The 27542-nt window shown below is 44.6% G+C and overlaps 1 protein-coding gene across 4 annotated transcripts in view; it reads left to right on the forward strand.

Moving 5' to 3' along the window:
- The window catches only part of LOC308576761 (histone-arginine methyltransferase CARM1-like), a gene marked incomplete at its 3' end in the record, with an annotated part of 57672 nt that overhangs the window by 20116 nt on the left and 10014 nt on the right, over positions 1–27542 (forward strand). For 2 of the 4 annotated variants that reach the window (XM_081176663.1, XM_081176664.1), the window contains exons 3-9: positions 3302–3441; positions 3588–3692; positions 8111–8221; positions 15118–15295; positions 17370–17460; positions 23650–23731; positions 26811–26896. In XM_081176663.1, the coding sequence (XP_081032789.1) occupies positions 3302–3441; positions 3588–3692; positions 8111–8221; positions 15118–15295; positions 17370–17460; positions 23650–23731; positions 26811–26896 (793 nt within the window). The remainder of the gene's footprint in view (positions 1–3301; positions 3442–3587; positions 3693–8110; positions 8222–15117; positions 15296–17369; positions 17461–23649; positions 23732–26810; positions 26897–27542) is intronic. The other 2 variants (XM_081176665.1, XM_081176666.1) reach the window with 1 other exon arrangement.

Here is a 27542-nt window from a genome sequence, read left to right on the forward strand (position 1 = left end):
GAGAATGATAAAAGGTAAAGGACCCCTGGATGGTTAAGTCCAGTCAAAGGCAACTATGGGGTTGCAGGAGCTCATCTCGCTTTCAGGCCAGCATTTGTCCACAGACAGCTTTCCAGGTCATGTGTCCAGCATGACTAAACCACTTCTGGTGCAGTGGGACACCGTGACAGATCCAGCACGGAAATGCCGTTTACCTTCCCACCACAGTGGTACCTATTTATCTACTTGCACTGGCTTGCTTTTGAACTGCTAGGTTGGCAGGAGCTGGGATTGAGCAATGGGAGCTCACCCCGTCACGGGGATTCGAACTGCCGACCTTTTGATCAGCAAGCCCAAGAGGCTCAGTGGTTTAGACCACAGTGCCACCCGTGTCCTGCAACATCTCACTGTAGGCTTTCCTTGTTTGCCTCTATGTCTGAAATATTTTGCACATTGGACAGCCTTTGACATCTGCTGCTCTGTGGAGAGTTTAACAGAAAGGGTGTCATGCTTCTCCGTAATGGTGGCAAATTCTTTCAAAGCTGTTTCAAAGTTTTACACCATCATACTGTGTTGGAACCAAACAACTGGGCAACATTGTTTTGAATATATGTTGCTTTTTAGGAATACCCAAGGATGTCAGACATTCTCAGACGTCAGGCTATAGAGTATAGGTATCAAGATCAAAATGTTTTTCTGACAACTTGAAGATGTTTCAGACAAAACTTGAAATCACAAGAAACATGTGCCTTCTGTCTAAAGCAGCTGCTGTGAGTTTCTTGTAATGTCTATGGGCCCATGTTTTTGAATTTCCAGGCCCCCATTTGACTTAATTGGCTGCCACTTGCATGAATAGAAAGGCTCAAACATGATTTGTTAGTTACTGTATTTTTCGCCCTATAGGACGCACTTTTCCCCCTCCAAAAATGAAGGGGAAATGTGTGTGCGTCCTATGGGGCGAATGCAGGCTTTCGCTGAAGCCTGGAGAGCGAGAGGGGTCGATGCGCACCGACCCCTCTCGCTCTCCAGGCTTCAGGAAGCTATCCGCAAGCCTTGGGAGCCCGGCACGAATTCCCGCCGGGCTCCCAAGGCTTGCGGACAGCAGCCTGCAGCCCGAAACCCGGGGAGCGCAGTGGAGCGCGCCCCAGGCTTCGGGCAGATATCCACAAGCCTTGGGAGCCCGGCGCGACTTCCCGCCGGGCTCCCTAGGCTTGCGGATAGCAGCCTGTATCCCGAAGCCTGGGGCGCGCTGAGCAGCTTGCGAATAGCAGCGGATAGCAGCCTGTTCTGGGGGCTGGGGTCGGGGGAAGCTCGGGCTTTCCCCGCCCCAGCCCCCCCGCCTGGGGGGGGGAAAATAATTTTTTCCCCTTTATTTCCCCCCCAAAAAACTAGGTGCACCCTACAGGCTGGTACGAAAAATACGGTAAGTAGTAGTAGATTTTAGGGCGAAAAATATGGTAATTAGTAGATCGATAGCCCTCCTTCTTCTGTTCTGGGACTCAAGGCAGTGGGAAGGAGGGTTCTCAGGGGGTCTCCCATTCTTGCACTGACCAGGCTGGAACCTGCTTAGCTTCAGCAAAGTGGTGCATCATGTTCTTATGTCCTGGATACTGCAGGGTAGATATTAAGGGTTGCTCTTTTGGGCAGCAGACTTTCCCCAGCAGTCAAAGATTCTGGGGTCCAAGTGCCTTGGACAACAGGGCCTTGGGTGCAGAGCTTCCAGTTTAGTTCCCAGTCAGAGATTGGGCTTCAACTGCTTTGCATCTTCGACCCAGTTTAAACTTCTGGTTGAACAAGGCATCTTTGAAGAGCAGGGTCTACAATCTTCTGATTGTTTAGGACGAAGTCTATTTGTAAACTTGCCATTGCATATTACTTGAGAGTCATGCCGATTTAGATTTCCAGACCCCCGTTTCACCCGTCTTTCTGGTGGCAAATGGATGCCTGCCCTGAATTCATGCAGAGGACAGAGCTCTCCTCATTCCTTCCGTTCCACCATTTAGACAGCTATAAATCCTAGATGGTTGTCTCTGTTTCCCGAAGAACATGTGTGCAGCATCTGAGTTGCATCAAGTAAGCCATAAAATCGTCTGCCAGTGTGTCTTGCGCATATCGTCTTGTCTTTCCCAAACAATGGCAGTCTATTTAGAGCAGCTCATCCAAGGAATATTTTGCCCGCCGGCTCACAGGGGGTACTTGCTGCCATCTTGAGACGAGCACAGTTCAGTTGAAAAACAAGAGGATTGGTGTCAACACTGGTTTCGGAAAGACTGGGTCGAATCTTGCAGCACAGATCTCTTGCTTTTATGTTACTGTGTTGTGGGCATTGGGTTGGCGCCAGAGAAATGCCAGCCTGGGCTGTGGCAAGGGTGGCTGAGAGAACAGAGGAGGATTTCTAGAGAGCAAGTGGATGCATCTTCTATATGCAGGTCCATGCTATTTTTAAGATTCCTCCAATCCACCACCACAGCCCCCTTCACCACAGCACATCTCATTTGGCAGGAGCTGCATGGCTGCTGCACAGGTCGGGTGAGTCAGGCTGCAGAGCGAAGGGGGGGGGGAGGTTGATCTTGGTGGATTCCCCAGCTGCACTAGTGACACATAAATCAACGGCGGTCGCAACTCTGCTTTCCTTAAGAGCACTTCAGCCCAGTGACCTAACCTGTCTTAAGGGAAGGAACAGGCAGATGAAAGAGCACAGAGTATAATTTGTGGCTTGCTCTTTGCACATTGGGACTCAGGGGGCGCTGTGGGTTAAACCACAGAGCCTAGGGCTTGCCGATCAGAAGGCTGGCGGTTCGAATCCCCATAACGGGGTGAGCTCCCATTGCTCGGTCCCTGCTCCTGCCAACCTGGCAGTTTGAAAGCACATCAAGGTGCAAATAGATAAATAGGTACCACTCCGGCGGGAAAGTAAACGGCGTTTCCGTGCGCTGCTCTGGTTCGCCAGAAGTGGCTTAGTCATGCTGGCCACGACCCGGAAGCTGTACACAGTCTCCCTCGCCGCAACCCCAGAGTCAGCCATGACTGGACCTAATGGTCAGGGGTCCCTTTACCTTTTTACCTTTGCACATTTAGTTCAGCAGAATGTTACATTATGTTTTGCAGAGGGTAGAGAGCAGCTCAGTGATCATTCAGTTTCTTTCCTTCCACTTCCTACCATTTCGCATGATGCTGTTTACTTTAATATAAACAGCTGTAGTTTTGCATAGCCAATACCATTCCCCCCCCCCCCCAGGTACCCTAGCAAAACCTGCTGTGAATTTGAGTGGCCCGCCTCTCAGGCCTCTGTATTTAATTAAATTCACCGCTTCTGTTTCAGAATATAGCATGTTTTCAAATGTGCTGAAGAACTGCCGGAATTGGAATAAGGAGCACTCTGTGTTCAATCAGAGAACTGAAGAATCCTCGGCAGCTCAATATTTTCAGGTAGAGGTCCATTGCATCACAAACCTAGAAGAGGTAAATTCATTACTTTCCCTGTGTTTCTGCACTTCCTGCTCAGAGCTGGTTTCTGCAGCCATGACTTTGCCCTTCTTGTGTGAAGTGCAGCAGGCAAGGGGGGAAGGGCACAATTTTATATATTTGTTCCTGTTTTTCCTGTTTAGTTTTATGGCTGCTTATCCCAGCAACAGAACATGATGCAGGATTTTGTGAGGACGGCCACATATCACAGAGCAATACTACAGAACCATATAGATTTTAAGGATAAGGTAAGCCCTGTTAAAAGTCTGCCCACCCCATTCTCTCTCTCTCTCTCTCTCTCTCTCTCTCTCTCTCTCTCTCTCTCTCTCTGTGTGTGTGTGTGTACAATATTTTTATTGAATTTTCCGTTATAACAGACATTGCAACAAGCCAAAACCACAAAACTACCGAAGAGAAACCAAACAGAAAAGATTACAGAAGGAATACAGTGGTACCTCAGGTTACACACGCTTCAGGTTACAGACTCTGCTAACCCAGAAATAGTGCTTCAGGTTAAGAACTTTGCTTCAGGATGAGAACAGAAATTGTGCCCCATTAGCTAAAGTGGTGCTTCAGGTTAAGAACAGTTTCAGGTTAATTACGGACCTCCGGAACGAATTAAGTACTTAACCCGAGGTACCACTGTACAGGAAGAAGACAATATTACATGTTAAATAAGCATCCTTAGATAAGGGATAGAAGACAAAATGATTATTGTAAAAAAGGATCAGTTGTATTAGATGGCCATGTTTTCTGGATATGTGTGTCTTCCTCTTTGTGGCTTAATTCTGGAAGCAAATAATCAGTTATATTGGCACCCCGATTCTAAATATTTGCACTGGTCCACCTGCCTACAGTCTTGTTCATACTATTGTTATAATTAGAGATGGGAGAGACATTCAGTATAGTGTGCATCTAAATGTGAACCTTCCTAATTTGTAGTTTCCGGTACAATACACAAACCAAAACTCAGACCTCTTTTATTTTTCATTTATGTATTACATTTATGGACCACCTTTATCTTCCAAGGAGCTCAAAGTGGTGTACGTGGTTCTCCTCCTCAGTTCACCCTCACAACAACCCTGTGAGGCAGATTAGGCTAAGAGATGGTGACTGACTCCAAGGTCACCCAGTGACTTTTGTAGCTAAGTGGGGATTCGAACCCTGCTCTCTCCGAGGCCCTAGTCCCACACTCTAACCATTACGCCATTTCCCCCAATTCTGCAGTGCAGTTTGCCAGGCAAATAATACGCACAGAAATGCATATACTGCCGTAAAGTGTCCATTAGTGGAAAATAACATATATAAATGCATTATATTCTTGAAAATTGCCTTGCAAAAATGTATATAGGAGGCAAAATTGCTTACAAAGAAGAAATTCACTGTGAAATGCTTGTGAATTTTCACTCCTTTTAAAAATTGCAAGCTATGTGGAATTGTGGAGAAGTGAACTTTAGATTGGAAAATGAGAAACGTAGGAAAACTGAAATGGACAGATTTTGCCTATCCCTACTTATAATTCATGGGACGTGGGTGGTGCTGTGGGTTAAACCACAGAGCCTAGGACTTGCCGATCAGAAGGTCGGCGGTTCGAATTCCCGCAACGGGGTGAGCTCCCATTGTTCGGTCCCTGCTCCTGCCAACATAGCAGTTCGAAAGCACGTCAAAGTGCAAGTAGATAAATAGGTACCGCCCCCGGCGGGAAGGTAAGCGGCGTTTCCGTGCGCTGCTCTGCTTCGCCAGAAGCGGCTCAGTCATGCTGGCCACATGACCCGGAAGCTGTACGCTGGCTCCCTTGGCCAATAAAGCGAGATGAGCGCCACAACCCCAGAGTTGGCCACGACTGGACCTAATGGTCAGGGGTCCCTTTACCTTTACTTATAATTCAGGCATACGTTTGAACCAGGTGCCATTCAGTGAGCGCAGGATCTGCTCTGACCACCAGGAGCTCCTGAGGATCTCAGGCTCAGATCTTTTCCAGCCTGAAGCTGCTTCAGATATTTTTCACAAGAAACAGGCATCTTCTTCTGTGTGCAAAGCGTGTCTTCTGCCCCCCGGCTACAGCCCCTTCCTTTCTCAAGGGCTGCCCTAGGAGACGTGTCCAGCACAGAAAGGGATGGATCCTGGATCTCTGTGAGCCCCAGAGCCTCCCGTCAGGGGCCAGAAAGCGGCTCTCCTCACCTCTTCCCCAAGTCAATAGACGGGAAGCATCGTTGAAGTCAGAATCTTTAAACATACAGGAAAACAAAACCTCACAGTTTCTTTGAAGGCTCCTTCTGCCGTTGCCCACCTCTGAGGAATTTTTGACAGTATCATGATCTCCTGTTTCCTATGTTCTTATATTACTTGGCTAAGAAATTGGTTTGGTTTGGTTCTTGTTTTTTGATCTTCATTATTAACTCCCACCCATATCTGCATTTTTTATTTTTAAAAGCCTGACAGTATCACAGCAGCTCTGTGGGGTTAATGGTTTCAAGCATACAAACGGATTGAAACAGGCTGTTGCAGTTTTCCGTCGGTGATATAAAAGAGAGCTCATTCGATCCTGTAGTAGGAACTGAAAATAAGATGGCCGTGTTTGCAAGTTTGAGTATCCCCTGAATCTCTGTACCTTGGTTCTCAAACTTCATCCATTCCAGAAGTCCGTTCCAAAACCAAGGCATTCCAAAACCAAGGCACACTTTCCCATAGAAAGTAATGCAAAACAAATTAATCTGTTCCAGATTTTTAAAAACAACCCCTGAAACAGCCATTTAACATGAATTTTACTAACAAGACCATTTCCATAAAATGAAAGCAATAATCAAGGTACTGTTCTATAAAATAAAGAAGGCAGCATTGTAGATGATAAAAATAAAAAATCATTTTTTTCTTTACCTGCACTGATGACAGTCATTGTTTGGATGGGGGGCTTTTATCCATTTCTGCAGTCACACAATCAATCAATCAATCAATCAATCAATAGCTGAACTGGGTTCCACACAGTCACAAAAACAAATTAATTGAAAAAGCCTCAAAAACAAAAACGCAAAATGAACAGCAGAAACAAAAGTGCCAAACTTAATCTGTTCTGGAAGTTTGTTTGACTTCCGAAATATTCGAAAACCAAGGCGCGGCTTCTAATTGGTGCAGGCGCCCCGGAAACAATAGCTGACAGCTGCGTCAGACATCCAGCTTCCAAAAAACGTTCAAAAACCGGAACACTTGCAGGTTTTCGGTGTTTGGGAACTAAGGTACCACTGTAACAAAATTGGAGTGATTATAGTTGGAGCTGCGGAAATGCAACAGGATTATTTTCATTAGACTAGACTCATTTTTATCAAAAGTACTCTTTAAGACTGGCATGTAAACAAGTTACAAACTTTCGAAATTGGTAACATAATAAACTAAAAGGTACAATAAGATGTGAAACAAGATAATAAATTGCTGAACTGGTTAGAATAATGAAAGCAATGTTGAGAGGATGTGAGGAGGTCTAAAAGAAAGTGAATTTGATGATATTTAACTTTTGTCTTCTTTTTTTTATTTTTCTTCATATATAAAAAAAAAATGTTTCTTGTATGTTGCTATGTAAATTAATCTGTTAACCTATGGAAAGAAACGCAATAAAAAATTTTATTAAAAAAAAAAAAAAGACTGGCATGTGGCACATGGTTTCCACGGTAACATTAATTTTCTGGCGCATGAGGAGAAATTAGTCCTTTATTGCTTCGGGTTTCTCGTTTGGTCTTGAACCAACCTAATGACTCGCTTTTTAAGGCCATTAACTCAGCCCTGCTGTCAACTTTTATGAGGAACCAAACTAGAACATTCTGCATGTCAGAAACACATCCCAACACACGCCCCCCAAACAGAGCCAGTTGTATTCTCCCCCCCCCCCCCATGGTAAGGCTATGTATTTCCCTGGAACAAGAGTCTTGGTGATTTACCACTTTGCTCTTTCCTAGGGAGGTGCAAGCAATTAAGTGGCATTCTGAGATGCTGTCAGAAATTTTGCAGCAGTCACTTGAAGCTTATAATGTGGGTTTATTACATAAGTTAGATCCATTTAATGACTACAAGGTGACCAGTTTTGCTTTAGCGGTTTTCAGAATTAAGCAATTTTCTGTTTAAATTTGATTTACCATGTTTGTATCAGAACAACTGTGTGTGTGTATATATATATATATATATATATATATATATATATATATATATATATAGGAAAGGTGTACTTTGATACTGTTGGGTTTTGTTGTAAAACTTGATTGTGCACATCACAACCAGAAGCACACTTCCTCTTCAAAGAAAATGGATGCTTGGCTTAAAGAAATACTATATAGTATTGTAAAAATATATACTGTTATAGCTTTTTTGTGTATACCAGAAGGTTTTTCCCCAGGCTGTGGCCCATATAGCAAGGAAAGAATACCTTGGGATCCCTTCTAGAGTGGAAAATCTTCATTATGGAAAGCATTTATCTCTTGTGTCCTCCAGCACACTCCTTTAAATCTTTCTTCAGGTGAACAGATCTGGCCACCTAAGCCAGTTTATCTGCTTTTCCCTGATTCTGCACCATTCAAGAATCTAATAGGCTCAGCTGAGTGTGTTTTATATTTAGTGAATGCAATAAATTTAAATCTTGGATCACAAACAGAGATTATTTCTCCCCTTCTTTTGTTTCAAGGTGATCCTAGATGTTGGCTGTGGGTCAGGAATCCTTTCGTTTTTTGCTGTGCAGGCTGGAGCGAGAAAAGTCTATGCAGTGGAAGCCAGCTCTGTGGCCAAATATGCTGAGGTGAGCACATTGGGTTGGGTCCCATGGCTGAATGAGTTTGGCACGCTTTGCTGTGCGCAAGAGAAACAAGATCTGCATCGGTGTGCTGCAAATTGAGGAGGCCCAGCAGTTTGAGTTGCTGTTGCCCATGAAGTGCTGCTTCTGTGCAATCCTTATTATTCCCTCCTCTTTGTTTTGGGGTGGAGCCTAGATTTGCTTTCACTTCAGGACCTCTGTTACCAGGGGAGGGCAGTTCTCTCCCTCCCTCAAGGTCTTTAAGCAGAGGTTAGGCAGCCATTTTTCATCTCCGCCAAGCTAAGCAGTTGGCTCCTTACCTCTCTCGCCCTGACCTAGCCACTGTGATCCACGTGACAGTCATCTCCAGACTGGATTATTGTAACTTGCTCTACGTGGGGCTGCCCTTGAGACTGGCCCAGAAACTCCAGCGGGTGCAGAATGCCGCAGCGAGACTCCTTACGGGGTCCTCGCTGCGAGATCACATTCACCCGGTGCTATACGAGCTGCACTGGCTCCTGGTGGAGTACAGGATCAGGTTTAAGGTGCTGGTTTTAACCTTTAAAGCCCTATACGGCCTAGGACCCTCGTACCTACGGGACCGCCTCTCCTGGTATGTCCCACAGAGGAACTTACGATCTTCAAACAAAAACATCCTGGAGGTCCCAGGCCACAGAGAGGTTAGGCTGGCCTCAACCAGAGCCAGGGCTTTTTCGGCTGTGGCTCCGATCTGGTGGAACGCTCTGCCACAAGAGACTAGGGCCCTGTGGGACTTGACATCTTTCTGCAGGGCCTGCAAGACAGAGCTGTTCCACTAAGCCTTTGGCCAGGGCACAGCCTGACTCCCTCCTTTGGCAATCTTCACAGAACTCTAGCCCAATGATTTTAGAATGTTGTATTATTTTATTGTTGTTAGCCGCCCTGAGCCAGGCTTCAGCTGGGGAGGGCGGGATATAAATAAAGATTTATTATTATTATTATTATTATTATTATTATTATTATTATTATTATTATTATTGGCAGATCCTCCAGCTCTGGATTTCCTTCCTGGATCAAGCAGTTGGGATGGATGGTCTTGAAAGCCCCCTCCCTCCAGCTCTGATTCTGGTTCCTTAGTCCAGGGACTAAATAACTTTTTTAGTGGTACGCGGATGGCGCTGTGGTCTAAACCACTGAGCCTCTTGGGCTTGCCGATTGGAAGGTTGACGGTCCAAATCCACATGATAGGATGAGCTCCTGTTGCTCTGTCCCAGCTCCTGCCAACTTAGCAGTTCGAAAGCACACCAGTGCAAGTAGATAAAAAGGTACCTCTGTGGTGGGAAGGTAAATGGCATATCCGTGCTCTCTGGTTTTCGTCACGGTGTTCTATTGTGCCAGAAGCGGTTTAGTCCTGCTGGCCACATGACCCAGAAAAGGTGTCTGCAGACAAACACCGGCTCCCTCGGCCCGAAAGGCGAGATGGACACCGCAACCCCATAGTCGCTTTTGACTGGACTTAACCATCCAGGGGTCCTTTACCTTTTAACTTTACCTTTTCTTTAGTCCAGGAGTCCCAGTTCTGTTTTCAGAGAGGTGCAGGGAAGGGGAACAGACAGAAGCAGCAGAGAAGAGACAAGAGGAGTTCAGAGATATTTTTTAAAAAATAATTTTGTCAATTGTGTGTCTTGGCTTCTCAGTTGTATTGTGTTATTTTATGCACTGTGACTCGCTGTTAATTTCATTGATTATAGTTTATAAATTATTTATTGCAATTAAGAGTGAATTTCTGTTTAATTATCATTTGCTGATATTTAATTTTATTGTGTGCTATTATATTCTAATGGATTGTTGAATATTACTTTTATTTGATATAAGTTGTTTATTTAAAGCTACGTTTTTATAGTGGCATTTCTGTATTGGATCAGATTATTATAAGGTGTGTGATCTTTGCTGCTTCTTCGGCCTGTAAACTGCCTTGTGTGCAGTAATATAGAAAGGCCGTATACAGATTAAAAGTGAAATGAAAGGTAGACAGTCAGCCCACCAATCTGTAAAACAACCCATACAACAGATGCAAATCTGGAAGGGTCATGTGTCTCCCATAGCAAATGTAACTGAAATTTTACAAAGAGCTGCTTTGACAAGTCTGTTCAGTGGGAAAGTCCACTGAAGATGCAAATATTTCACTGAATTAGTCCTAGCCAACAAGAGTTGCATATGGTTCAATAATGTAAAAAACTAAATTTATTTAGAACCTCCCATTACATGACTATGATATTTTTGCTGTACCTGAAACCCAGTGAAAGCATTACGGTCTGAAACACTGATATTGGAGGCCACAACCAGGCAGCTGCCTCTCCTGGTCTTTGATGGACTTAATAACATCAACCAGGAATGAGTGACATGTCCCCCAGTTGGGGGTCTCCTGGGTCATCCCCAACAACTTTCTTTGGGAAACGAATGATGTCCTTATTGCCAGTTTTGTAGACCAGCCCAGTAGGGACAAATCAGTAGACTGAAAAGTTACACAAATCTGGAGTTTAGGAATAGGAAGAACTGAAATCTGCACCTAGTGGTTACTGCCTTTCCCTTTTTAAAAAAGCAATAATAATAATAATAATAATAATAATAATAATAATAATAATAATAATAATAATAATATCTTTATTGTCATTGCCCCCTCTCGGGGACAACTATACAGTGGTACCTCAGGTTAAATACGCTTCAGGTTACATACGCTTCAGGTTACAGACTCCGCTAACCCAGAAATAGTGCTTCAGGTTAAGAACTTTGCTTCAGGATGAGAACAGAAATCGTGCTCTGGTGGCGCGGCAGCAGCAGGAGGCCCCATTAGCTAAAGTGGTGCTTCAGGTTAAGAACAGTTTCAGGTTAAGAACAGACCTCCGGAACGAATTAAGTACTTAACCTAAGGTACCACTGTATATAGATGCCATTCAATTAAATGGCTCTGCTGTTTATCCAAAACTCTGGATATCTTAATATATTGGCTGTTCCCGAAGTTATATGGACTGTAATAGAATGCAAAATAATTTGGATTAGATTTAAAATTATGTGCTGTGTTGTCATGTCACAGACATCATTTGGTTGAACATAGAAAATTATAAATGACCAGCTGGTGTTTTTAGTTCAGTGTGCCAAGTTTTCTCCTGCACAACTCCCTAATTTAGACTTACAGTTGAAATGCTGCGATCCTAAACTCAGTTGGAAATGTGCTCTACTGAAACAAATGGGGTGTTTCAGACAAACGTGTTTAGGACTGAGATTTCAGCTACTTGTATAAAGATTAAGTAAGAATTTTGTGTCGAGCTGAAGGGAGTTTATGGCGAGCACTTGAACAAACAGGACATGGGAGCAGCTATGCGTGAGGAACAGTTGTCTATGGGGAAGAGGTCAACTTGCGCTGGGGATCATTAGAAATAAAAAATTGGCCCTTGAGGAATACAGAGGCTGTTAGGAATACAGAGGAATATCTGAGGCTGGTGGAGGCGGGGATCTATATAGGAGCCTTTATTTTCCAAAGAGGCCCCAAAACAAGAAGTGATCGTTCTTATAGATGCTAATGTCATTGTGGGTGAGGGTTGAGGATGAGGGTTTCTACTGAACAAAAGGTGAAATTTGGAAACGGAAAAGGGAATTAAGTTGCTAGTTTTGTTCTGTTAAGCCGCTTTTTCAGAGTAGCCTACTTGATTTAATATATTTCATCTCCCTTCCTTCACCACATTGACCTGGTTTACGTGATCAAATCCTATCTTAATAAGACAATGCCTGTGTACGCAAACTAAGTCCCCACCCACAGCTCCTTTGCTCTTTCCTTCCATGTGTGTGAGGAAACAAACCAGAAAGCCACAGTTAAACCACGGCTTCCTGTTGTGTGCGCATGAGGAGCTATGGCTTATGGCTTCTACACAACCCAGGATTCCTAAGCCAATTTGAAAGCCGGTTTCATATCCTGGCATAGCTGGAAACTATTAACCATAGTTTTCTGGTTCACACATCGTGGTAAACTCTCGTACTTCCTAGTCACCCCCATCTGCCCCCAGATTATAGGAGCTCCCAGAAGAGAGTCTCTGAAGATGACTTTAGGACACAGACATATTTGTTCAAGAGATGGTGCTCCTTCAGGTAGGACCACTCTGTCAGAGATTGTGCAGTGCAATGGGCTGCATCCAATCAATGCCCTTTTATAATAATAATAATACAGTGGTGCCCCGCAAGACAAATGCCTCACAAGACGGAAAACTCGCTAGACGAAAGAGTTTTCCGTTTTCGAGGTGCTTCGCAAAACGAATTTCCTATGGGCTTGCTTCGCAAGACGACAATGTCTTGCGAGTTCCTGCTGGTTTTTTCCCCTCCCCCCCTTTTCCCAAGCCACTTATCAGCTGATCCGATCAGCAGATAAGCCGCTAAAAGCCGCTAATAGCGCTAATCCGCTAATCCTTCAATGGGCTTGCTTCGCAAGACGAAAAAACCACTAGACGAAGAGAATCACAGAACGGATTCTTTTCGTCTTGCGTGGCACCACTGTAATAATAATAATAATAATAATAATAATAATAATAATAATAATAATGTTTTTTATTTATACCCCGCCCTCCCCAGCCAAGGCTGGGCCCAGGGTGGCTAACAAGCAATAATAAAAACAAGTTGAATGAATACAACTTAAAAACAAAATTAAAATACAACATTAAAATATTGAAACATTAAAATATTAAAATATTAGTTGCTCTGCATTTTATTTCCATTGAACAACAGTGAAAATGATGGAGGATCACGGCTCAGGGCAATCACAATTACTAGAAGCTCACAAGATCAGGTAGTAGAAGCCATTTTCGGCATGGGCCAACTCCTTCAACACCAGTTGGAAAAGATCGAGATTTGTTTGTAAGTCCACTAAAATTGCCAGTTCTGTACACCAGAAACAGTCCACACTGGGCTACATCCCAAGAGAAAGAGGAGGGGAGGAGGGTCACGTAACGCTGTAGTCCTTGGGTGGCCCATCTGGCAGTCATAGGATTAACGGTTCCAAGTGCATCGTCATGCCAGATAAAATAACCAATTTCTAGCTGCTTTATGAAGCACTACAAAAAGCAATATTTTCCCAGCCTCTGCATTTCAACATCTGATGAGATTTTCTAGTTTGTTTCCCTCATCCCAAGCAAATTCTTATAAAGTCTGTGGCCTTGTTTCAGCAAGTGACTCGGCTGCAATCATAATCCTTAAAATCTTGAGCCTTTTAAACTGAAATGCGTTGAATTTTGTCTGCTTAAGGTCAGGCATGTGATCAAACTGCTTCAGTGCTATTTTATTGGAGTACAGTGCTTCTCTACCTTGTTTTGCCTGTCAGTAAAATAGATACTGCTCTGGAAATTCTGGTTAAGGGTAGGTAAGAAATAATATGAATAAAAATAAAAATAGGTAGTGGCTTGTTTGTTTTTTATATTAATTAGTCACTTATTACCCCCAGGCTTTTAGCCAATGTACAACGTAAAATGTACAACAAAAATGGAAACACAAAACAACAAATGATCAAAACAGATAAACTACAACATCAACATTGTATTTGTTTTTAGCAGCTGTGGAAGGAAACACAACGACAAAGGTGGCTTAAGGCATTCTTCTTGTGGGCTTCTACAGATGTAATTTGCCTACTTGATACCCCCTCGTATTAGGAGATTTGAGTGTTAGAAACTCAGATATATAAGCTAGATGCCAAAAATAAAGGTAAAGGGACCCCTGAACATTAGGTCCAGTCGTGGCTGACTCTGAGGTTGTGGTGCTCATCTCGCCACAGAGACTTGCTGATCAGAAGGTCGTGGTTCAAATCCCCGCAACGGGGTGAGCTCCCGTTTCTCGGTCCCTGCTCCTGCCAACCTAGCAGTTCGAAAGCAAGTCAAAGTACAAGTAGATAAATAGGTACCACTCAGGCGGGAACGTAAACGGCGTTTCCGTGCGCTGCTCTGGCTCGCCCGAAGCGGCTTAGTCATGCTGGCCACATGACCCGGAAGCTGTACGCCGGCTCCCTCAGCCAATAAAGCGAGATGAGTGCCGCAACCCCAGAGTTGGCCACGACTGGACCTAATGGTCAGGGGTCCCTTTGCCTTTATATACAGGGTGCTTACATTCTGTATGGACTGGTTGCATGGCAACGTGTGCAAGTGGCTTGAGATACCATAAATGACCATATAGCATATATTCAACTCAAAAAAGCAACATTTTGTTGTTGACAAAGGACAGCTTTAGAAAGGGCCCAATTACCTTCAGGAGCTGAGGGCCTCATCAAACCTCAATACGGCACTGCACCTGGGCGTCTTCACTTGGTCTCCAGGGGCTCATAGATACAAAATGCACCTGGTGCCTGGCTAATTTCAAACCCTGGGAGATCTGGGGAGAGGTGTCATCAGTACACAGATGATACTAGCGCTTCTTCTCTGTTAACACTCCATTGATCACGGCGTTCTGCAGGTGAGAGGCTTCTGCAGGTGCCATCATATCTAGATGTCCTTTCTTCAGGGTCTTCAGTACCTGCCTTTTGAAATTCCTCTTCTTGGATATTTGACAGGGGCCGCCTATTGTCTTCTGGAGGCCTATGGAAGACCTTCCTCCTTCAACCAGCCTTTTAGGTTGAGATCCTTCCTGATCCACATCTGCATTGTAATTGTTTTTATCGCCTTATCACTTGTTTGCCATCCTGAGCTCCTTTGGGTGGGATAATAATAATAATAATAATAATAATAATAATAATAATAATTTATTATTTATACCCCGCCCATCTGGCTGGGTTTCCCCAGCCACTCTGGGCTGTAAATCAAATGAAGAACTATTTAATAAATACATATTATTTATAGATGAAAGAAACTAATGCAGTTTGGTTGTGTGTTTTTTTTTATGCCTCCTCGTTACAGATTCTAGTACAAAGTAACAATCTCTCTGATAAGATCAGCGTTTTGACGGGGAAAATTGAGGAAATCTCCTTGCCTGAGAATGTCGACGTCATTGTTTCTGAGCCAATGGGTTATATGCTGTTCAACGAGAGAATGCTGGAAAGTTACCTCCACTCCAAGAAGTGGCTGAAGTCAAATGGTGAGTCTGTGTTCCACAGGAACGAACTGGAGGAAATAAGAGTTTACCAACTTGGATCAGAGTAGTGGTGATTTCGTAGGGTCTTTGGGATACAACCCCCCGCCTCCCACCACTGTCAGAGCTCATGTTAGCGTCTTTCTGGCATATTTAATATTCCTGATTGCTTCTCGATTCATGCCTTATATCCTCCACAATAAGCTAAACGCAATAATCCGCAGATGAGACCATGTATCACCAAGGAGTTCAGTTTCCACTTTTGTCTCCAAATACAGTCTTGGACTCCCTGCTAGAGAGAATCTCTGACTCAAGTCTGCTAAGAGACAGCTGAATTAATATTAGAAGCACTCTGAAACTTTCAAGATGATTTCATTCTAAAACAACTTTTGTCTTGGGGAGCATCTGGACTAGGGAAATGACAGGATGGGAAAAATTTACAGCCCATTTAAATTAAAAGGGGGGGGGAGCTTCTCTACAGAGCACCTGTTTAGAATGCTTTGTAGAGAATGTCTGGACAATTATGTCTGGATTTTGCAAAAACAAAACTAGCATAAACTAAGAGGGAGTTGGGTGCAGCGTGGAATAGGAAAGTCTGGCAAGATGTTTGACTTTATGCCAAATCTTCCTCGGGATGCAGCAAATATCTCTCTTAGCCTAAATGTTCAGATTCTTTGTCCTCCTCCGGTGGAACACTTTGCTGCCTTAAAAGTTAGTGTTTCTTGTTTGAATAGATGTTTAGTTCTTAATCTCTGTGCTTCTGATTCAAATCCTGCTTTAATGGCAATGTCGTTTGTACTAAGGTTAAGTCTTTTTTGTTCATGATATAAATGCAACGGTCCCCTTGGTTAATGATTTCTGTTTATAAAGCCTTTTAAATCTATGCACTGCAGTGGCATAGCGTGGGGGGTGCAGGGGGGGCCGTCCGCACCGGGCGCAACATCTGGGGGGGCGCGCGCTCGCACTCGCAGCTCTCTGCCCCTAGTGGAAGAGACTCGAGTGCTAAAATCCACAGGTTAGGGGGCGCAAATTACTTGCCTTGCCCCGGGTGCTGACAACCCACGCTACGCCACTGATGTACTGTGAGATTGCTATCATGAAACAATTTACTCTAAATGAATGCTGAATTCAGTGGCTACTTAGGAGTAAAGAGTTTTAGGATTTCAGTCTGTAATCTCTACATTCTTTACAATGGCATTGCCTTATGACAATGCAACTCCCCATCTCAAACTGTGTTTGCAGAAATGGAACAATTTTCCTCCTAGCTAACATTGTATTATTTGTTAAGTAGAAGTATAATTTCCTATACATTTCCTGCATCTTCTTCATAGGCTAGTTCATTTCTGCATTGCCAGGTGCACTGGTTTTAAGCAATTCACTTATAAAAATGTATTATCCGGACTTATTTCCATAGTTGTTGGGTAGGTTAAGACCTTATTTAATGGAGGTATGGATGACTGATTCCTTGTCCTTCTCTGTTTGCAGTACAAGTCTGTAATGTGCTCATGCTTGTGTGTTTTGCATTAGATAGTCTGTGAAATGGGCATAAGGTCTGTAAAATGTTTTGCAGTCTTTTGATATCATTGATAAACACACAGCATCATTACCAGTTCCTTTATATTGTCAGCCTTGAAGTATGTTTAGTGAACATCTGAAACTGTTGGTGGTTTGTTTAGTGGCAATGTATTAACAATTATACGTTGAGTCTGTAGATAGTTGTTCAGAAATATTATCCTTTTCCTCCAGCTGTAGAAGATGAATGAGGATATAATATTGCCTTTGATTTTAAGGAAGAAATTATTTAAATAGCTAATCACAAATGAGTTAAAAACTGCAAGGTTTTATCACTCGTGGCAGCATATTTGACTTGCCATCTTAAGTTCTTTATTGTTGCTAATGGGCTTACTGAAATGTGATCAAGAATTAGAGCATAAATTATTATCCACTCCGGAATTATAAAGAGATAAACTGTTTGAGATGGAGAGTGGATGATGTTTACTGGATGTTTCCAACAAATGTTTAAGTAGGGCTACACAGAAGATTTGAACTTTGCTACTGTATATTATCTTTTGTTCACTAGGAATGATGTTTCCAACATTTAGTGACATTCATTTGGCTCCTTTTTCCGATGAACAGCTCTACATGGAACACTACTCCAGAGCCAATTTTTGGTAATGATTATTTCACTTTTTTCAAAAAAAAAAAAAAAGGAAAGGAAAAGAAAATGTCTTTTGCTCTGCAGCATAACAGAGGTCTCAAAATGAAACTGCTTCTTGGAATCACAATGCAGTGGTGAATTGTATCTGTCAAAAGAAACTTCCTAATTTCCTAACCCGTTTCTGTTTTGTTGAACTTCAACCGTGGCGCTTACAGCTGATTCGTGTGGCCATGTTGTTTGTGCATTGATAACTGTTCTCATGTGGTGGCTTGGCACTTCGAAGCGTTCGTCGTGTGGTGGCTCTTCACTTGATGGCTTTTTCATTACGAGGCAGAGGCAGGACCTGTCTAGGAAAGAGATGAGATTATTTTATGATTATGATGAGATTATCTCTGCAAGTATAGCCTACAACAGGAGACACAGTACCATGCAGTCCTGCTCCAAGCAGAGAGATAGATGGGATGAGAGAACTCTTTGCCCTGCATTCAAGGGGTGGCAAGAGGGGCATGGCATCAGGATGATGCAGCCGTCGATGGGCAAGGATGCTCCCATCAAGCAAAAAAGAATCTCAGAATTGGCCAAGGCAATGTTGGGATTAGAGTTGCCATCTTGTGGTGTCCAGAATGCGTTAGGCTTCATGTTACTTGTATGTCAGTCACATGCAGCAAGGCTGAATCCTGAGATTGAAAAGGGTTCAGGGGCTGCGATCAGAAGGTGTTGGGGTTGTATCCTGGCTCAAATTGAGGACTGGGTGGATGTGGCCGCATTGCTTACGTAGTCACAGAACTAAGTGTGCCGTCCTTGCTCATGTTCTCACGATGACCCTTCTCTCTTACGTGGCACTGCCTTTTGGATTTGTATTAGGGGATACCTGAGAATTAAGTCAGGGTACCAATCACAACATGATCTGAGATTTGCATAGCTGTCAACCATCCCTTATTTGGCGGGAAACTCCCTTATCCCAGCGCTGTGTCCCGCTGCTGTCCCTTATTGATGATGTCCCTTAAATTTCCCGGGTTTCATGCTTGCCTGGCTTGCGAGGGAAGCAGCGGCTCGGGGTCCTCCGCCACAAGAGAGAGTGCGCGCACGAGCTGCCGCGTCTCCGTCTCTCCCTTTTCCCCCTCAGGGGCGTGTCGTGAGGAGACGGGTGGTGGCCAGCGGGCAGGCAGCCCCTCTCTTGCGAGACTTCCGCCACGCTGCCGGGGAAGCTGGAGGCGGCCTGAGGGAGGAGAAAGAGGGGATGGGGATGGGGAAGGACGCAGATGGGCGGCGCTTCAGCGGCCATGGCAGCGCCGCAACCGCCTCATGCCGGGCTCGCGGGCAGCGTGGGCGAGAGTCTCTCTCCCTCCCCCACTCTCTCTTGGGCGGGGAAGGGCCGATGGAACTCCTCGCACCAGGACGACGGCAGCCCTGACGTGCTGCTTAGCATACCCTCCAACCAGTTCAGCATCTTAATGTAGTGATTTCCCCCTCTGCATCCCTTTCATAACTCTATTTTTATAAATCATTTGTCCAGAAGAGGACACAAACCGCTGGAGGATGTGTTGTTTGTGGAACTGAACCTGCATCTGTTGGTTTCAGCACCACCATGTGGCTGCCCCTTCACAGACCCAACTTAGACTTATTTATACACAAAGCTTGCTTTCTGCACTGGTGGGTTTGCAAAACTTGTCTTCCGTATGAGCTGTTTTTCTCCATCTTTATCATTCTTTCTATTTCCAGTTCCTGTAATAACAAAGATAAGCTGAAATGGAATGGTGCCAGCCCATCATTTTGTCGTTTTGTGTGTGCACCGTTTCTGTGTCCCAGCAAGCCAAATAAGCAACTCAGATATTTGTTGCATAGGGATAGTTCATGCTTCGTAATCCTAATGAGCAGGCTGAGGCAGAAGCACAACAGTTTCACTGTAAGCTTTGGCAGGTTAGAAGCCTCTCTGGTAGTATCAACGCATTGTGCCGTCTTGTGGCCTTTGGGTCTTCAGCTGGAGAAAATGTGAGACTTGGATTTCACAGGGTTATTTTTAAACAAGTAAAGATTTTGTAAGAAAGTGAGAGAGACTTCACCATTGGTTTTGCCTGCAGTGGTACCTCAGGTTACATACACTTCAGGTTACATACGCTTCAGGTTACAGTCTCCGCTAACCCAGAAATAGTGCTTCAGGTTAAGAACTTTGCTTCAGGATGAGAATAGAAATTGTGCTCTGGCAGCGCAGCAGCAGCAGGAGGCCCCATTAGTTAAAGTGGTGCTTCACGTTAAGAACAGTTTCAGGTTAAGTACGGACCTCCGGAACGAATTAAATAATTAACCAGAGGTACCACTGTACTGGCAGGGATGAAATCTTCTTACTCCTGCCCTTAAGGAAAGTAACTTACATTGATGTACAGTACAGTGGTACTTCAGGTTATGAACAGGATCCGTTCCAGAGGCCTGGCCATATCCCAAAAATTTCATAACCAGAGGACTGCTTCTGCGCATGCGTGCAGTGCCACAGAGCACTTCTGTGCATGCGCGAGTGGCAAACCCACTTCCAGGGTTGCCACATTTGCAACCCGAAGATTACGTTACACAAGGGTTCACTGTCTTAGGCATTTGTAGCTACCAGAGAGTAATGAGACATGTATTTTATTAGCAAAGAAACAAAGTCAGAAAGCCCTTACTCCATTCGTTTTCAGAAAGCCAATGAAAGCCATGATACTATCTACGTGTCTCGTCACGAGGTCAGAACGAGATTTGGCCAATTTGCAGGAGAGGTACCAAACTGAAATGTAGAAAATGTGGGTTTGCAGGAAAATCGTGTTTTTTTGCAGATTTTCTCCCTGAACCAGATGAACATGACAAAGGAGAATGGCCTGATGTAAATAAAGGCTCCTGAAACCTCCTTAGCTATTAATTCTGAGGTTTGGGTGGCCATCTGTCATGGATGCTTTAGTTAAGATGCATACATCGCAGGGGGTTGGAATAGATGACCGTTGGGGTCCCTTCCAACTCTGTGGTTCTGTGATTCTAAGATTCTATGGAGTGTATCGAGTTTCACCTGATTTTAGCCATACTGCTCCATTTTCCCAGGTTTGAGACAGAGCTAGATGTTGTACAAACTTTTGCTAAATCTTTCAAAAAGTGGCGCCACTGCAACACCGCATGGTGAATTTGTACTCCTGGTGATCTCCACAGCAACATTTGTTTACCTCAATGGGGGTTTTGTTTTGTTTTTTAAATCCCAGGTATGTTATAATTTCTTATCCACTGAAGACAATAGAGATCAGATTCAATCAGATTTGAGTTAAATATTTCTCCAGACGTCATAGGGCTGTGCAGTGACGACTCCTGTCACTTGGCGCCTCTGTATATTCTGCTCTTTTGCACTGAGTAGTGACTGTAAATGTCCAAGGCGTCAGCTTTTCAATCCCATGAGTGGTCAGTTCTGTTTTGAAGACAAGAATGTTGTCTTAGATGTGTTCTAAGAGCTGCTCTCCTTTCCTTTCTGGATATAATTTCTGTGTTGGGAAAAGCAGGGACATCCTTCATGCGCTGCCTGGTAGAATGTCTGGCATGCGTTTGACTTGCGTCTTGAAGTATGTTTGACCAGGTATTTGCTGCTTGATTTGACTGTGGAAAAGTGGCCAAGGCCAACGGGAGTGGGGAACCTTTTGCCCTTTCCTTTGCCCCTGAAAGTCCATCAGGGACCAGCGACCAAGTGTTTGCCAGCACTGAAGGATGATGCTACCATGTGCTTTTGCTGTCTTTCACGCAGCATCTCTCTCTCTGCCACCACATCACTTCAGGCCTCGCGACACAAAGGCAAGAATGGCAGGTTCTCCAAACCAGGCTTAGGCTGTGTTTTTCCCTTTTTTGTATTTTGGATTCTTATGGCACAAACAGCTCCCTTTAAATCCTTCTTAGCTGTGTGATGTACATCAGTAGTGTTAAGTTGTGGGTGAACATATCAGACGGCACAGCGATTCTTCAACAGCTCTTGTTTATTCACAGGCCTGGGCAGAACTGAACTGAAGGGTTCAGTCAGCCAGCTTATACAGAGCTCCAGTACAACGTAAATGTAACAACTTTCTAAAACTATCCAATCACTGAACGTCACTTTCGATCCCTTATTTGCATAACTATCTACAGTATCCCCCTGCTGGCCCAGGGTGAGAACTTCAGTACATAACAAGTAGCTATTATTATTATTACAGTGGTACGTCAGGTTACATACGCTTCAGGTTACATACGCTTCAGGTTACATACGCTTCAGGTTATAGACTCCGCTAATCCAGAAATAGTGCTTCAGGTTAAGAACTTTGCTTCAGGATGAGAACAGAAATCGTGCTCCGGCGGCGTGGCAGCAGCAGGAGACCCCATTAGTTAAGTGGTGCTTCAAGTTAAGAACAGTTTCAGGTTATGTACGGACTTCCGGAATGAATTAAGTACGTAACCCGAGGTACCACTGTATTATTATTATTATTTGTGCAATCTATATACTGCCCTTTAACCAAGGATCCCAGGGCGGTGTACAACATTAAAAACATAATTTACATGGCATAACAACAATAACAACAACAACAGAGCAATCACAGAAAATTTCATGATCACAATCCTTCCACGTTTAAAATGACACAGACTGTTTAATAGCCAAAGGCCTGAGTAAAGAGGAATTTTCCATGTGTCACCTAAAGACATGGCAAGAGCATTCCACAAACAGGGAGCCACCACAAAAAAGGTCTGTTCTCGGGTTGCCGTCCTCTTGGGGGGGGGGCACTGAGAAGGGTCTCTGGTGAAAAGCGCCGGGTCTGGGTCGCTTTGCATGCAGTTGATCAGCAACCAGCAGCACAAGCACCTTGCCCCCAAAGGGAGCTTGGCAATGGTTGGTAGTTGCATAGGTTCTCAGAATACTGTCTAGGGGGTGTTTCTTAAGGAGTGGTCTTATCGCTACCCCCTTCAAAGAGGTAGGAAGCTCCCCCTCTTGTAAAAGGGCATTGACCACTGCTAGGGTTCCAAGGGGTTGCTCGAGAGTAAGTAGGCAAATGCCTCCCTGCTGACTGTGAAGCCTTGCTTTTGATGCCAAAATAGACTTTATCTGTGCAGAGCGCCACTCTCCCATGGCTGGCTCATTCACTGGCAGAATCTGAGAGTGGGCGGTCCTTAAACCTTCCCCAGCAGAGTTGTTTCTTGACGCCCAGTCTGCACCTTCCCTCTCGGTGCGAAAGCTTACTGCGCAAGGAGGGCGTGGGTAACGGAGGACCTTTATCCTCCCCACTTTGCCCAGGCAAGGTGTCCTGGCGCCGCCTCGCCTCCTCCGAGCCCTGAAGCTCCTCTCCAATGGAGGTGTGGTTACTCTCCTCCGCTGAGGAGGAGCTGCTTCCCACGATCTTTGGGGGCTCTCTGTAATCCATCTGGCTTTTCCCCTCTCGCCCCTGAGCCGATGGCAGTTCCCTGACAACCGCCTCCTTTGCCCAGGCAGACGTTGTCTCTCTGCTGAATTTTATCAGCCAAGAGGGCCAAGGGTCCATTGCGGGACCTTCCAAGACCCCTGGCTTAACCCGCCGTCCATTGCTCAGCAGCCTTTCAGTCAGGGCTCCAATTTCGGAGCTGCCGGCCACTTCTTTAAATCAGAGTTTGCTTTGAAACATGAGCTTTACATCTGGATGACACTTGCGCCTGAGACAAGTGCATTTGCTGTTGTGTTGCTTGCGGCTGATGAATGCACGTAAATTTCAAGTTCTTCCTCTCGGTCGTCAGTTCCTGGTTGAAGTTAGTTGGGCCTCAAAAACTGGTCCCTCTCAGGGCCTTGGGAAATAGTTGTATGATAGCGACAATGGAGGGGAGTTCTGTGGTCTGTTGGGTTTCATCAGCAATGTGTGCTGCCCTCACGTGGGGCGTTAGTTTTTCAAAGACTTCCAGTACATTGAAACTTGAAAGAGGCGCCAACGGAGGGCTCTTCCTTGGGAGAATTAAGCAGCAATATCTCACCGTTGTTTGCTGAGCTCATTAATCCAGGACACAATGAATAACCCACACGCTGCATGCTTTTTGAAGAGGTTAGCTGAATGGAAAGACAGTATCTTTGCATATCAAAAAATAGGCTTTGATCAGGCTTCATAGGTGGTTTGAAGAATGTGCATGGATCTGTGGCTGTTACATGCAGCTTATAGAGATTTCTTTGTACAATTTCCTTTTCTTTTCTTTACAACTGCATTATTTCTTCTAGGTACCAGCAGTGTTTTTATGGAGTCAATCTGTCCAGTCTCCGCAATGCAGCTGTAGATGAATACTTTAGGCAACCTATTGTAGTAAGTCGTTTTTTATTTTCTCGCTTTTTCCTTTGCCTTCCTCCTTCACCTTCAGGAGCTCAGGGGCTGGGGGCTGGGGGGTCCCTAAGTTGCAGAACTGCCTCCCCACGGAGGTACATCTGGCCCCTTCATTACGTAGCATCTGGTGAATGTGGAAGGGACACCTCTTCGCCCAGGCTTTTGACACTAGGGGCGTATATTTGTAGAACCCAGCTTACTTCTGTAATTGTAAGTTGTTTTAAACTATTTGTGTGTTGTAATGTTGGATTATACTCTGCCCTGGGACCTGGGGTGACACGTGGGTTAATGTTAATAATAATAATAATAATAATAATAATAATAATAATAATAATAATAATAACAATAATAATTTATACATACATACATACATACATACATACATACATACATACATACATACCCTGCCCATCTGGCTGGGTTTCTCCAGCCACTCTGGGTGGCTTCCAACAGGAGATTAAAAATACATTAAAACATCAGTCATTAAAAACTTGCCTTCAGATATCTTATTGCCTTCTTGGCTGCCTTCAGATATCTTCTAAACGTCACATAGTTTATTTCTTTGACATCTGATGGGAGGGCGTTCCACAAGGCAGGTGCCACCACTGAGGAGGCCCTCTGCCTGGTTCCCTGTAACTTTGCTTCTCACAGTGAGGGAACCGCCAGAAGGCCCTCGGTGCTGGACCTCAGTGTCCGGGCAGAATGATGGGGGTGGAGATGCTCCTTCGGGTCTACTGGGCTGAGGCCGTTTAGGGCTTTCAAGGTCAGCACCAACACTTTGAATGGTGCTCGGAAACGTACTGGGAGCCAATGAAGGACTTTCAAGAGTCAAGGAGCTGTCAGGTGAGCCCAGGTTGACCACAGGGCAAGAAAGACTGTGAGGCACGGAAGGCAATTAGCTTTTTCTTAACAGAAAATACCAGTGCAGCAGAGTTACTTAGGCTCAACTCGTTCAGCTTGAGGTATGGCTGAAATGGACCACTGCCCCCCTCCCCTTCCAATTGGTCTTACTCCAGATCCCTCCCCAGCAGACAAAGGCTGCGTTGAAGGGCGAGCTCCTCCTCTGGGCTTGTCTTGCCCGCTGTTCAGCAACGTGCAGGACTCTCCTCGACTGGGACTGTCCTACTGCAGGGTAGCAGGGCAACCTCTGGCTCCTCTCTGCCTGAGTCTGCGCTCACACTGTGACTCTCAACCTCTAGCCCTGTCCTGGAAGGATCTCCCTCTCTTGTCACCCGTCTTCTAGCTCCTCCCCAAGAGCCAATGTGGTGTAGTGGTTAAGAGCGGTAGTCTCGTAATCTGGTGAACCGGGTTCGCTTCCCCGCTCCTCCACATGCAGCTGCTGGGTGACCTTAGGCTAGTCACACTTCTCTGAAGTCTCTCAGCCTCACTCACCTTACAGAGTGTTTGTTGTGGGGGAGGAAGGGAAAGGAGAATGTTAGCCACTTTGAGACTCCTTAGGGTAGTGATAAAGCGGGATATCAAATCCAAACTCTTCTTCTTATTCTTCTCCCTTCCCCAGACTGCTCTTCAGTGTCCCACCACCACATCCTGAGGTCTAAGTCGTCTTCTTCTGTGTCCTCCCTGGGGGGCTCTTGGGTGGGAGACGGCCACCATTCTTCCTCATCCAGCCAGTCCCTGGCAGCTCATAATAATAGCAATAGCAGGAGCAATAATGTTATAGAACAGAGGTGGCATCCATGTGGAACAGAGCTGCATGTCACATGTGTTTGTTCTTGCTTTGCTTTCCCTTAAGGCCAACATCAGCGAATGGGTCACACCTTGTAATTCTCAGGGGTCAGCAAACTTTTTCAGCAGGGGGCCGTTCCACTGTCCCTCAGACCTTGTGGGGGGCTGGACTATATTTTTAAAAAAGGAATAATGAACGAATTCCTATGCCCCACAAATAACCCAGAGATGCATTTTAAAGAAAAGCACACATTCTACTCATGTAAAAACATGCTGATTCCCAGACCATCCGCAGGCTGGATTTAGAAGGCGACTGGGCTGCATCCGGCCCCCGGGCCTTGGTTTGCCTACCCATGAATTAGCTGGTAATTCTTTTGATCACAGTCATTTTTTCTGAGAGCATCTGAGCAAATGGAAATGTAAAAGTCTGTTTGGAGTTGTTCTGAGGCAAATATTATTCCATTGACCGGTGCATAACCGTGGGCAGGTTTTGTGGGTTGCTTGTAAGTGCAAGGAAGGAAACTTAAATTCATGGCTTCCCAGCTTTAACTGGGCAGCCAGTGGGATGCCTTCCTGTGTTGCCAGACTCCACTCCCATCAACCGCAGTCAGCAGGACCAGGAGTCAGGAATGATGGGAGCCCCGACAACAGCTGGAGGGCACCATGTTGGCTCTCCCTGATAGAATCAGTACTGCATTACTCAGTGCTTTTTTCCCTTTAAAATGTTTAGGGGTACTCTCATTTTGACACAAGAAAATCACCATTTCATAGTTAAAATCGGGGGAAATAAATACAGTAAATGGACAAAAGTACAAAGATTCACAAAATGTTTAGGGGTATGCGTCCCCCCAGAAAAAAATGCACTGGCTTTACTAAAACATTAACTAGGGGTGGTATGAAGGTCAGAAATGCCTCTTGATACAGTGGTACCTCGCAAGACGAATGCCTCGCAAGACGAAAAACGCGCAAGACGAAAGAGTTTTTCGTTTTTTGAGTTGCTTCGCAAGATGAATTTCCCTATGGGCTTGCTTCGCAAGACAAAAAACGAAAACGTCTTGCAAGTTTGTTTCCTTTTTCTTAAAACCGTTAATACCCTATGGGAAACCGTGCTTCGCAAGACGAATAAACTCGCAGAACGAATTAATTTCGTCTTGTGAGGCACCACTGTATAGAAATCCCTCAGGGTTCCAGATATAAGCAATGTGTATGAGGTGCATATTTCTTTTAACAGAGAGAGGAACTACTAAAATAGCATATCAAAGGGACCAAGAGAAGGTATATTATTGTGGGAGGAGGAATTTTCTGTTTTGTAAGCCTGCAGCGCTAGAGGAGCGCAGGGGTCTGATTCTCTCTTTTTCTCCTCTTCAACCCTCAGGATACATTTGACATCAGAATTTTAATGGCCCGGACAGTGAAGTACACAGTCAATTTTACAGACGCAGAAGAGGAAGATTTGCATAGGTAAGTGTCTGGAAAGAGTCCTGCTTTTCCATGTCAAATAATTGTTTCTTTCTACACTTTTCCACTTACGAGCAAGCGAGGGACTTCACAGCATGTATGTGGATCCCATTCAGGGTATTTTAAGCCTCTAATCCTTAGTGGCATTTTAGCCTTGCAAATTGCTGCAGTCGACTAAGCACAATATTTAGGGTAAAATATAACTTGGTGTGAAGTTTTTGTTGGTTTAAGAGTAATGACATCTGTCAAGATAATCCTAGTAAATAAAATGAAATACAGTCATACCTCAGGTTACAGACGCTTCAGGTTGTGCGTTTTCTGGTTACTTCCAGGTTTCGGCGCATGCGCAAAAGCACTAAATTGCACTATGCGCATGCGCAGAAACCCCGAATCGTGACCTGCGCAGACGTGGTGCTGCGGGTTGTGAATGTGCCTCCTGCACAGATCACGTTCGCAACCTGAGCGTCCACTGTACAAGGTATAATAATTGAGTACATAGGTAGATTTTGTTATAATAAATTATCTTGGATAATAATCCATTCTACTTTATTTCTGGTAAATGTGTTGTGCTTAGCAAACCAGTGTCTTAATGAATGGTGATATTTGTAATTTTTAACCATGGATTTCAAATGCCACACTGGCAACTTTC

The sequence above is a fragment of the Podarcis bocagei genome, assembly GCF_964188305.1.
Source record: "Podarcis bocagei genome assembly, chromosome: 17".
Classification (NCBI taxonomy): Eukaryota; Metazoa; Chordata; class Lepidosauria; order Squamata; family Lacertidae; genus Podarcis; species Podarcis bocagei.